The 13,530-nt window shown below is 43.1% G+C and overlaps 1 protein-coding gene across 1 annotated transcript in view; it reads right to left on the reverse strand.

The window, feature by feature from the left end:
* The window catches only part of LOC112264442 (zinc finger protein 704), a 111,895-nt gene that overhangs the window by 8,742 nt on the left and 89,623 nt on the right, over positions 1 to 13,530 (reverse strand). The window contains 4 exon segments of the mRNA XM_042295316.1: positions 73 to 173; positions 6,746 to 6,961; positions 6,964 to 6,995; positions 8,542 to 8,645. Coding sequence (XP_042151250.1) covers positions 73 to 173; positions 6,746 to 6,961; positions 6,964 to 6,995; positions 8,542 to 8,645 — 453 coding nt within the window.

Consider the following 13,530-nt stretch of genomic DNA (forward strand, 5'->3'; position numbering starts at 1 on the left):
GAAAGAGAGGAGTAAAAAAAGTGTAAGGGAGAGAGTGAGTGATGTCTATGTGTATAACAGTATGTGTCTTACCCCAGGTGAACGGTCCGGATGTGTCTCTGTATCCCAGCAGCCGTGCTCAGAACCTTCCCACAGTTTTTCCACAGACACTTAAACATCACCTTCATGGAGTTCTGTACATTACACACAGGAGGAAAGACAGAACGACATTCAACATCAGACACTTCACTCTTTTCTCACGCACTCAAAATCTAATTTTATTTGTCATAAGCGCCGAATACAACTGGTGTAGACTTTACCGTGAAATAGTAACACAGGAGGAATCAAATACACAAGAATGGAGCTGTAAAAAGGGGGTACCAGATCAATGTGGAGCTGTATACAGGGAGTACTAGATCAATGTGGAGCTATATACAGGGAGTACCAGATCAATGTGGAGCTATATACAGGGAGTACCAGATCAATGTGGAGCTATATACAGGGAGTACTAGATCAATGTGGAGCTATATACAGGGAGTACTAGATCAATGTGGAGCTATATACAGGGAGTACTAGATCAGTGGAGCTATATACAGGAGTACTAGATCAATGTGGAGCTATATACAGGGAGTACCAGATCAATGTGGAGCTATATACAGGGAGTACCAGATCAATGTGGAGCTATATACAGGGAGTACTAGATCAATGTGGAGCTATATACATGGAGTACTAGATCAATGTGGAGCTATATACAGGGAGTACTAGATCAATGTAGAGCTATATACAGGGAGTACTAGATCAATGTGGAGCTATATACAGGGAGTACTAGATCAATGTAGAGCTATATACAGGGAGTACTAGATCAATGTGGAGCTATATACAGGGAGTACCAGATCAATGTGGAGCTATATACAGGGAGTACCAGATCAATGTGGAGCTATATACAGGAGTACTAGATCAATGTGGAGCTATATACATGGAGTACTAGATCAATGTAGAGCTATATACAGGGAGTACTAGATCAATGTGGAGCTAAATACAGGGAGTACTAGATCAATGTGGAGCTGTATACAGGGAGTACTAGATCAATGTGGAGCTGTATACAGGGAGTTCTAGATCAATGTGGAGCTATATACAGGGAGCACTAGATCAATGTGGAGCTATATACAGGGAGTACTAGATCAATGTGGAGCTATATACAGGGAGTACTAGATCAATGTAGAGCTATATACAGGGAGCACTAGATCAATGTGGAGCTATATACAGGGAGTACTAGATCAATGTGGAGCTGTATACAGGGAGTACTAGATCAATGTGGAGCTGTATACAGGGAGTACTAGATCAATGTGGAGCTATATACAGGGAGTACTAGATCAATGTGGAGCTATATACAGGGAGTACTAGATCAATGTGGAGCTATATACAGGGAGTACTAGATCAATGTGGAGCTATATACAGGGAGCACTAGATCAATGTGGAGCTATATACAGGGAGCACTAGATCAATGTGGAGCTATATACAGGGAGCACTAGATCAATGTGGAGCTATATACAGGGAGCACTAGATCAATGTGGAGCTATATACAGGGAGCACTAGATCAATGTGGAGCTATATACAGGGAGTACTAGATCAATGTGGAGCTATATAGAGGGAGTACCAGATCAATGTGGAGCTATATACAGGGAATACTAGATCAATGTGGAGCTATATACAGGGAGTACTAGATCAATGTAGAGCTATATACAGGGAGTACCATATCAATGTGGAGCTATATACAGGAAGTACCAGATCAATGTGGAGCTATATACAGGGAGTACTAGATCAATGTGGAGCTATATACAGGGAGTACCAGATCAATGTGGAGCTATATACAGGGAATACTAGATCAATGTGGAGCTATATACAGGGAGTACTAGATCAATGTAGAGCTATATACAGGGAGTACCATATCAATGTGGAGCTATATACAGGAAGTACCAGATCAATGTGGAGCTATATACAGGGGGTACCAGATCAATGTGGAGCTAAATACAGGGAGTACCAGATCAATGTGGAGCTATATACAGGGAGTACTAGATCAATGTGGAGCTATATACAGGGAGTACTAGATCAATGTGGAGCTATATACAGGGAGTACTAGATCAATGTGGAGCTATATACAGGGATTACCAGTACCAGATCAATGTGGAGCTATATACAGGGATTACCAGTACCAGATCAATGTGGAGCTATATACAGGGGTACCAGTACCAGATCACTGTGGAGCTATATACAGGGGGTACCAGTACCAGATCAATGTGGAGCTATATACAGGGGGTACCAGTACCAGATCAATGTGGAGCTATATACAGGGAGTACCAGTACCAGATCAATGTGGAGCTATATACAGGGATTACCAATACCAGATCAATGTGGAGCTATATACAGGGGTACCAGTACCAGATCAATGTGGAGCTATATACAGGGATTACCAGTACCAGATCAATGTGGAGCTATATACAAGGAGTACCAGTACCAGATCAATGTGGATCTACAGTGGGGCAAAAAAGTATTTAGTCAGCCACCAATTGTGCAAGTTCTCCCACTTAAAAAGATGATAGAGGCCTGTAATGTTTATCATAGGCACACTTCAACTATGACAGACAAAATTATTTTTTATTTATTTATTTGCAAATTATGGTGGAAAATAAGTATGTGGTCACCTACAAACAAGCAAGATTTCTGGCTCTCACAGACCTGTAACTTCTTCTTTAAGAGGCTCCTCTGTCCTCCACTCGTTACCTGTATTAATGGCACCTGTTTGAACTTGTTATCAGTATAAAAGACACCTGTCCACAACCTCAAACAGTCACACTCCAAACTCCACTATGGCCAAGACCAAAGAGCTGTCAAAGGACACCAGAAACAAAATTGTAGACCTGCACCAGGCTGGGAAGACTGAATATGCAATAGGTAAGCAGCTTGGTTTGAAGAAATCAACTGTGGGAGCAATTATTAGGAAATGGAAGACATACAAGACCACTGATAATCTCCCTCGATCTGGGGCTCCACGCAAGATCTCACCCCGTGGGGTCAAAATGATCACGAGAAAAGCGAGCAAAAATCCCAGAACCACATGGGGGGACCTAGTGAATGACCTGCAGAGAGCTGGGACCAAAGTAACAAAGCCTACCATCAGCAAGGGCATTGAAGATGAAACGTGGCTGGGTCTTTCAGCATGACAATGATCCAAAACACACCGCCCGGGCAATGAAGGAGTGGCTTCGTAAGAAGCATTTCAAGGTCCGGGAGTGGCCTAGCCAGTCTCCAGATCTCAACCCCAAAGAAAATCTTTGGAGGGAGTTGAAAGTCCGTGTTGCCCAGCAACAGCCCCAAAACATCCCTGCTCTAGAGGAGATCTACATGGAGGAATGGGCCAAAATACCAGCAACAGTGTGTGAAAACCTTGTAAAGACCTACAGAAAACGTTTGACCTCTGTCATTGCCAACAAAGGGTATATAACAAAGTATTGAGATAAACTTTTGTTATTGACCAAATACTTATTTTCCACCATCATTTGCAAATAAATAAATAAAAAATCCTACAATGTGATTTTATGGATTTTTCTTTCTCATTTTGTCTGTCATAGTTGAAGTGTACCTATGATGACAATTACAGGCCTCTCTCATCTTTTTAAGTGGGCGACCTTGCAAAATTGGTGGCTGACTAAATACTTGCAGGGATGCGAGGTATTTCAGATAGATATGTACATGAAGGCAGGGTAAAGTGACTAGGCGTCAGGATAGATAATAATAAGGTATTTGAGGTAGATATGTACATGAAGGCAGGGTAAAGTGACTAGGCATCAGGATAGATAATAATAAGGTATTTGAGATAGATATGTACATGAAGGCAGGGTAAAGTGACTAGGCGTCAGGATAGATAATAATAAGGTATTTGAGGTAGATATGTACATGAAGGCAGGGTAAAGTGACTGGGCATCAGGATAGATAATAATAATAATGTATTTGAGGTAGATATGTACATGAAGGCAGGGTAAAGTGACTAGGCTTCAGGATAGATAATAATAAGGTATTTGAGATAGATATGTACATGAAGGCAGGGTAAAGTGACTAGGCATCAGGATAGATAATAATAAGGTATTTGAGATAGATATGTACATGAAGGCAGGGTAAAGTGACTAGGCTTCAGGATAGATAATAATAAGGTATTTGAGATAGATATGTACATGAAGGCAGGGTAAAGTGACTAGGCATCAGGATAGATAATAATAATAATAAGGTATTTGAGATAGATATGTACATGAAGGCAGGGTAAAGTGACTAGGCATCAGGATAGATAATAATAAGGTATTTGAGATAGATATGTACATGAAGGCAGGGATAATAAAAGTGACTAGGCTTCAGGATAGATAATAAGGTATTTGAGATAGATATGTACATGAAGGCAGGGTAAAGTGACTAGGCATCAGGATAGATAATAATAAGGTATTTGAGATAGATATGTACATGAAGGCAGGGTAAAGTGACTAGGCATCAGGATAGATAATAATAAGGTATTTGAGATAGATATGTACATGAAGGCAGGGTAAAGTGACTGGGCATCAGGATAGATAATACAAGTCAAATAAAGAACAGCAAATGATTTAAAAGTGTGTGCGAGCATGTTGTGTGTATGTATGTGTTTGTGTTGTCGCTGTATGTGTGAATGTGTGTGGGTTTTGTGTCAATGTACCTCTTACAGAGAAACAGAGCTCTGCCATTCATCCCATCCTCCATTAGTCAAACTAACATGTGGCCAGGGACTCCCACCAACCCACCTGTCTGGCCCATTCAGTCTGAGGAGGGTGGTGAGAGGAGAGTGAAGAAGGAGGTCTGTGTGTGTGTGTGTGCGCGCGGGTGTATGCCTCCAGTTGAAAGCAGTTGCGCCTGATGAGGATAGACGTGTCTTAATGCTCTGATCCCTCGTCATAGATCTTTATGATGGGTGGCCGTCTATTTTGCCATTGTTCAGGACATTCATTTAATTTACAACAGAAGATGTTTTATATTTTTTCTTCCTGATGCCAAATAATACACTCGTCATCATCTCCTGCTTGTGTGTGTGTGTGTGTGTGTGTGTGTGTGTGTGTTGGTCCTTCAGTAACAAAACCCCTGTGCAGTTCCACATTCCAGCAGCACACAGTTAATTAAAAGAGAGCTGGTGAACGAGCAGCATTGTGTTTGACTCAGAGGAGGACAAGAAGAGCAACACTTGGCTCCAGTTGTCATGGGTGATTATTTCACATGTAACCTGGGGGAAGTTTTCTGAAAATATGGGGAACAATGAAAACTAGACTTGTGTCTGAAGCCAATATGGAGAACTGGAGTCAGAAGTTGAAAGAGGAACATAACACAGGGAGACACCAGACAGACATGTCCTGTGCCCCTCCAGGAGAGGGAGAGTTCCTGTGGTGGATGGTTTTCTTCAAGCTGAGAACAGTTCATTGTTAATGACAACATATAGCCAATAATGTAATAGAATAGACTAGTCTTAAATTAAAAGATATCAGCGGACTCTTTTACAGAATACTCCTTTAAAATCAAATCTGAATATATTTTATTGCACTGTTGCATGGCTGTGCTCAAATCAAACTATACTCTGATTTAGACTCCTCCTGTCTCCATCTACCTCTTTCTCAATCTCTTTGTGTCTGTCTCCATCTCTCAGCACACCCCCTCTAACTTTCTTTCCACCACCCCCCATCTCTCTCTCTCCATCCTCTCATTCTTTAGAATCAGTATCCAATTAAGAGATGAGGGGTGCTGTGCGTCTCTCACCAGAGCTATCCTATTGATCTGATGAGACGCACGGCACCGCTCATCTCTTAATTGGATACTGATTCTAAAGAAGGACGAGACGGAGGGACAATCTTCTTGTTTGCCAGTGAAGATATTAAAATCATTCATTTCAATGTTAGATGGGCCCATGTGTGGCTGTAAAGTAATTAAGCAGGATAAATGCCTGGAGTCGCAGGGCGGGAGGTGTGTGTGTGTGTGTGTGTGTGTGTGTGTCAGTATAGTCTGGGAATGGACAGCTAGACAACAGAGCTTCAGCATCCAAGAATTCCGCTCCCCTGATAAGAATGAGAGACAAAGAAAAAGGGAGAGAAATAAAGTAGGGAATATTCAGTCATTAATTCACGTAAATGAGGAGAGTGACAAAATGGTGGCCGCCAACGGAGTAAATAAAGGAGAGTGGAAGCAGGAGCGTTCGGCTACTCTAAGTGGCCATAACATGCTGCTGGGTCCGCCCAATTAGTGTTAATGGTCTCCTCTAGTGGTGTTTGTGCTATGTGGTGGCTCAGAGACGACATCAGGCGTCGCCACGTGTCTAAGGATCAGTCTGTCACTTTTACCCCGTGTCCCAAATTCTACCTCAAACAGCTTGTCATCTCCCAATGTCACGGAGTTCAAGAAGGAGGTATTACAGTAGCTAGCAGGAACTCCCTTCTTTCGGGACATCCTCTGTCTTGTCAAGATCACTGATACTGCAGTACAACCCCTTCTTAAATCAACCTACCAATTCAAAATGTACAACAGTCAGAAGTGTTTGAAACATTGATCTAATCAAGTGTTGGTTCTGTGTGGTCCTCAGAGGACCAAAATAGCACTTTGTTAACTATTTTCGGGTTATCTTATGGGTTATCCTATGGGTTATTGAGTGTATCCACTTGTGTGGCTAGAATTGTATTTTTAGATGGTGAAATGAAATCGGACTATCCACCTTGCGCTTGCGTGGGATTGGCTCGTCGAAGAGCAGGCTGCTGCCATCCTGTTCGTCGATGGCGTCGTCGGGGGGCGGGCCGTTGACGCTGGACATGCGGAAGGGCTTGAAGCTGTCTGCAGATAGCGGTGGGGAGGGGGTGGACGGGTTGGACTGGTCACTAGGGCCGCTCCAGCTCCAATAGCCACTACTGCTGTAACTGGAGGGGTGAAGCCCCCACCACTCTCCTTCCACGAGCCATTCAGACCCTCTGGGGGGGGGGAGAGAGAGAGAGAGACAGAGAGAGTCAGAAAAGTACTCAAACTTAGTACTCAACTATTTAGGAGTCCTCTAAGCAACAATTGTCACTGAGATGACATCATACGATTCAGAAACACATGCATCTAACAGTGATTTCCAGCTGCATCGACTTTCAACGTATGCAGTAGTTTTAATAATACTTTATTTTAAGCACGTTTCATGTCATACTTTAAAACAAACAAGACTAAAATTCCACTAAACATTATGGAAGGCTAACCAGAGAACACACTAAACATTATGGAAGGCTAACCAGAGAACACACTAAACATTATGGAAGGCTAACCAGAGAACACACTAAACATTATGGAAGGCTAACCAGAGAACACACTAAACATTATGGAAGGCTAACCAGAGAACACACTAAACATTATGGAAGGCTAACCAGAGAACACACTAAACATTATGGAAGGCTAACCAGAGAACACACTAAACATTATGGAAGGCTAACCAGAGAACACACTAAACATTATGGAAGGCTAACCAGAGAACACACTAAACATTATGGAAGGCTAACCAGAGAACACACTAAACATGATAACAGACTTATTAGGGAGGTGAACTCGACGGGGGGTGAAAGCTAAGACAACAGATCATCCAGTGTGAATGTGTTATTGGAAGTGTGTATGGATTGTGAGGTTCTGACATGGAGAGGGATGGAGTTCCAGAGTTCAGGGGCTGCACTGCTAAAAGCCCCGTCTCCCATGGAGCAGAAGCTGGTGGGATGGATGGTGTGGAGGCCAGCGTCAAAAGAGTGCAATTTTGAGTGGCACAACAAACAAGACCTCATTTACAGTTGCTTCACTCCAGGGACTTAGTTGAGACGTCTTGCGATTGATATAATGTACATTACAGCAGATGAAGAGAAACTCTTCTTTAGATATCACCGTGACAATCCACTCAGCACTTCTAATTCAATCTGAAGGTGGAGACGGAGCAGAGAGATCAAAGACAGCATTCATCTTTACCTGGTGGGAGAGCTGCACTCAGGAGATGCATACAGTATGCATCTCTACAGCTGCACTAGTCTCACCATGTCCTCATCATGACGTGACCTCAGCAAGGGGATATGTATATGAAACAGTAAACAACTTCCTTTGTCAGTTCGTTCAGAGCACGCAAAACGACACGTACAGACGCTAGCTATCATGATCACCTCCGCAAATGTTTGTTTGATCAAATGTTTGATTGTTGCCGTCTTGGGACAAAACTCAGTGGTTAAAGAGAATCTTAATTTATTTTACCTTGATTTAAACTAGGCAAGTCAGGTAAGAACAAATTCTTATTTACAATGATGGCCTAGGAACAGTGGGTTAACTGCCTTGTTCACGGGCAAAACGCCAGATCTTTACCTTGTCAGCTCAGGGATTCGATCTAGCAACCTTTCGGTTACTGGCCCAACGCTCGAACCACTAGGCTACCCTGCCGCCTTAATGGGATCACCAGTATAAAAAGAGGATACTATAATAAATGATATATACCAGGTTTGGTCGACTCACCGCTGACTTTGACTGGGGGGCTCCTGACCAGTGGACTGCTGGACAGGCTGGTCAGAACCATGGCAGCTGTCACCTTGTCCATGTCCACTTCCTCCTCTGACTTCCTGTTAAAACAACAACAGAGAATATTACTGTGCATGAAAACACAACAACAACAAAAACAAACAAATAATGTAGCTGTATCCGAAATGACATCATATACAGCTCTGACCCAAAGCACGTAGCCTACATTGGTAATATGGCACAGCAATATAGTGCAATTTCAGATTCACTGGGCATGCCTCAAAACCATTCGTCAACTCCCCCTGTGAGACCGTGATATATTGGTTAGCTCATTAATACGATCCGGCAGCCTCTTTGTTCTACGTTGATGTGACCAGCGCCGTGTGTCTGACAAATAACAGAGATGCTGAATGTAAACATCGCCATGCGTCTCTTAATTGGCGTGAATTCACCAACGCAATGGATTCATCTCTTAATCCACCCCGCTGTACTCCTGACACACACACACGCACGCACACACACGCACACACACAAATTACTATTATAGAGAGCAGGGAGGTTGATAGAGAAGAATTACCTAAATCATTGTTCTGTTGAAATTAATATGATGTCATTCATGGATTACATATAAATCACTGATTAACTTTACCCAGAACCCCCCCCACAGTTTCTGGTCACCTTGGTGTGTGTGTGTACGTAGATAATGCCACCAAGCAGTCTGCCTGCCCTGCTAAACTGGCGGGGGGGGGATATCACAGGGTTTATAACAGCCTGTACTCCAGCCCACTGCCCCTCATTAGCAGACACAGGGTTAGGTCTACCCCCCTCATTGGGGTTTGGTTGGGGGGCAGGGGGCAAATGGGAGAGATGGCCATCAGCCAGAGAGAAGCAGTCTGTCTACAGTCTGATGACATCTGTTGAACTTACACTGTTCCACCAGACAGACAGATGTGCTAACAACTTTCTTGTGGTTGACTGACTGTCCAAACTCTAGAAGACAAATGGCTTAGTAGGGTTGGCGGGGTGTTGGGAGAAAGGCAATCTGAGTGAAAAGGAGAGAGAGAGAAACCAATACCTACCCTCCTTCCCACTCACCAGACATCTGTGCCTTTGTCTTTAATGGTTCCATTGAGGAACCACTCGACAGCCAGCACCCTCCTTGCCCTGTTCCCTGTCCCAGCCCGGGATGTTTCCAGTTTCTGGAACACCACCAGGTGTTTCTGGAACACCACCACCAGGTGTTTCTATAACACCACCACCAGGTGTTTCTATAACACCACCACCAGGTGTTTCTATAACACCACCACCAGGTGTTTCTATAACACCACCACCAGGTGTTTCTATAACAACACCACCAGGTGTTTCTATAACACCACCACCAGGTGTTTCTATAACACCACCACCAGGTGTTTCTATAACACCACCACCAGGTGTTTCTATAACACCACCACCAGGTGTTTCTATAACACCACCACCAGGTGTTTCTATAACACCACCACCAGGTGTTTCTATAACAACACCACCAGGTGTTTCTATAACAACACCACCAGGTGTTTCTATAACACCACCAGGTGTTTCTATAACACCACCAGGTGTTTCTGGAACACCACCAGGTGTTTATATAACAACACCACCAGGTGTTTCTATAACAACACCACCAGGTGTTTCTATAACACCACCAGGTGTTTCTATAACACCACCAGGTGTTTCTGGAACACCACCAGGTGTTTATATAACACCACCAGGTGTTTCTGGGACACCACCAGGTGTTTCTGGAACACCACCAGGTGTTTCTGGAACACCACCAGGTGTTTCACCTTGGGTGTAAGAATAATTATCCATTGTGTTACAGACGATTTAGCGCAACATGTTTCCTTGGCGATTGTCCTGTTTGATTGAATTGTTTCAGGCTCTTTCATTCTTTAGCAACAGGTTATTAGCAGGTGATAAAAGACTATCGAGAACCACAGGAATCCCAAACAGACAGAAATAAAAGAGAAGAAGTTTGATGGGACATAACCAGCTCCGTACTGTACAGTGGACACACTAGCCATCTCCTCAGATGTACCGCATCAGAAAACAACATGTCTTACATTAACACGAGTCTCTTCCTGCATGTCTAAAATGAGTTTGGCTAAGACCATTTGAACACTGACTCACGACGCGTACTGTAATAGTTCTGCGAACTCATGAACATTTGCTTGTACAACTAATGACAAGTTATCTTCTAAACACAGACCACGTACTGTTGTTGTAGTTCAGCTAACTTAACTAACCAATGACAATTAAACGAGAGGTTTTGATCCAGAACAAACAACCGTTTCTCTCTTTAGATAAGACGTGACGTGGGGAGTTTGACATGGAACATAAGTACAGACATTCCAGGTATAATGTGTCACACACACACACACACACACACACACACACACACACACAGTCATTCATATCTGGAAACTTTATTCTCCGTGTCATCGAAAACCATTACTCAAAAATAATGAAGCCAATTTAACTATCTGCCGGGAATTCCCCCCAAACTCTGCCTAGTGAGAGCCCTCCTTCCTATTGCTACACACAACCTCCCCCTCACCTCTGAGAATGAACTCTGTTTTGCTCTCTCTCCTACCACTCAACTCTGTTTTGAGCTGGGTGTAAAACAGGGAGAGGAGAGCAGGGGGCCCCAGAGGAGGGGTATTTGGGGCTCCAGCGGAGGGTTAGAGGGGGCTCCCCAGTCTCTTTGATGTGGGCGTAGAGCGGGGCAGCTCATCTTTAATTACAGTCGCTGGCCTATGACGCTCATTTCCTCTTGAATAATTGACTATAAATCAGACACCTATTGCGAAAAGCTAAACACCTTCCAATCTCTCTCCCCCTCTTATCTACTCGGATGATACTTCTATCGTCTGTCCACACACGCACACATACAGTACAGATCTATGAATGACATGGGGCAAGGACATGAAGGACATTAAGACTAACCTCCCACCACACACGGAAGAGATGCATTCCACACAAAGGCCATGCCTTCATCTCACAGGGGTTGTGGATAATAAGAGAGCGAGAGCATTCTGTTTTTTCATTACATTTTCTGTGTAACTTCCACATCAGATCTTTCCTCCTTTCATTTGAGTTAGTGTGTTTAGCAGGTGTGTTTTTGCGTGTCACTGTCTGAGTGTGCATGTGTACATGCGTGTTTGTGCATGGGTCTGTGTGCTTATAGTCTGATGCTTTAAGGGCACTGTTACAGCCTTATCTAAAATGTATTTTAAAATAAAATAAAAAATCTCAATCGGCACACAATACCCCATTACGACAAGGCGAAAACAGGTTTTTAGAAATGTTTGCAAATGTAATAAAACAGAAATACCTTATTTACAGTATTCAGACCCTTTGCTATGAGACTGGAAATTCAGCTCAGGTGCATCCTGTTTCCATTGATCATCCTTGAGATGTTCCTACAAATTGATTTTAGTCCACCTGTGGTAAATTCAATTGATTAGACATGATTTGGAAAGGCACACACCTGTCTATATAAAAGGTCCCACAGTTGGCAGTGTATGTCAGAGCAAAAACCAAGCAATGACGTCGAAGGAATTGTACATAGAGCTCAGAGAAAGGATTGTGTTGAAGCACAGATTTGGGGAAAGGTACCAAAAAATGTTCAAGATCACACTGGCCTCCATCATTCTTAAATAGAAGAAGTTTGGAACCACCAAGACTCTTCCTAGAGCTGGTCGCCTGGCCAAACTTCCAGAGCCTTCCAGAAAGACTCTGCAGCACTCCACCAATTTATAGGGCCCTATGATATCCGCGATGCGGAAAACGCAGACGGGATCGCAGAATTTGGTAATAAAAATGGAATCAACTGGAAAACGTGGAATATTGCAGAATTTTCCATAATTTGGCTGAATTTTAAAAAATGATTGTAGTAACCTAAATGATTTCATAATTGTAAAATTACAGACGAGTAGGCCTAGAGAATTAATTCCGTTTTCCGGGGGGTCAGTCTTACGTCACCTCACAACTTGGCTGTCACTTTGAGAATCACGTTCGAAAGAGGCCAAGTCGTCGAAGAGGCCGTCTGAGATGCCCAAGTCGTCAAAAAAACAAAAAAAGTTGACCCTAACCCCTAAATTCAGAGCAGAGCAATACCCAACGAACCATCGAGTCAGGCGATAAGCTCAACGAACCATCGAGTCAGGCGATAAGCTCAACGAACCATCGAGTCAGGCGATAAGCTCAACGAACCACGCGATAAGCTGTTTTAAAAATTATGTCAACATACTATTGATTGGACCCGTAAAAATAAGTGTGTGATGACCACTTAAAGTCTAAAGTCCATGTGAAGAACAAGGAAAAGCACCGTGTTAGCCAGAACATGCCTCTTCAAATGACCATTACTAGTGCATCAGCAGATTCAAGACGAGAATTTATTCAGGATTTTGTGGCTGTGTGTGCCGAGTCTGATATCCCCTTTGAAAAGCTAAGAAAGCCAAGGCCGTTTCTAGGGAAGCATTGCAAACAGGAAGGAGCGTTGCCCGAAAACGAGAGCAGTCTCCGTCAAACTCACCTGCCCCGTGTGTTTGACCAACATATGACTGCCCTTCTACAGAAGATCCGTGGGAAGAAGTTTGCAGTGGTTGTTGACAAGACAACAGATGCAAGGGATTTCAGCATCCTAAACATGGTCATTGGTGAGTTAACTTAACAGCCTATTAACATAGCCTACATTTACATTCTGCAAGTTGAATTGTCCGCATGCAAATTGGATATTCCAAACGACGAGCTATCGTGGTGAAATATAGCGATGCATAATGTCAGCAGCTGTCTGCCTCTCCAATTAGGTAACTATCGCTGTATCTATATTGTGTTTACACTTTAAATTTAAATAACACTTATTTTGGTTATCTTTCATTGCAGGTGTTGAAAACCAGTACTTCCTGGTGGATGTCATTTTCATGGACAAATGCAACTCCTCAACGTTTTCCC

This window comes from Oncorhynchus tshawytscha, linkage group LG13 (assembly GCF_018296145.1).
Source record: "Oncorhynchus tshawytscha isolate Ot180627B linkage group LG13, Otsh_v2.0, whole genome shotgun sequence".
Taxonomy (NCBI): Eukaryota; Metazoa; Chordata; class Actinopteri; order Salmoniformes; family Salmonidae; genus Oncorhynchus; species Oncorhynchus tshawytscha.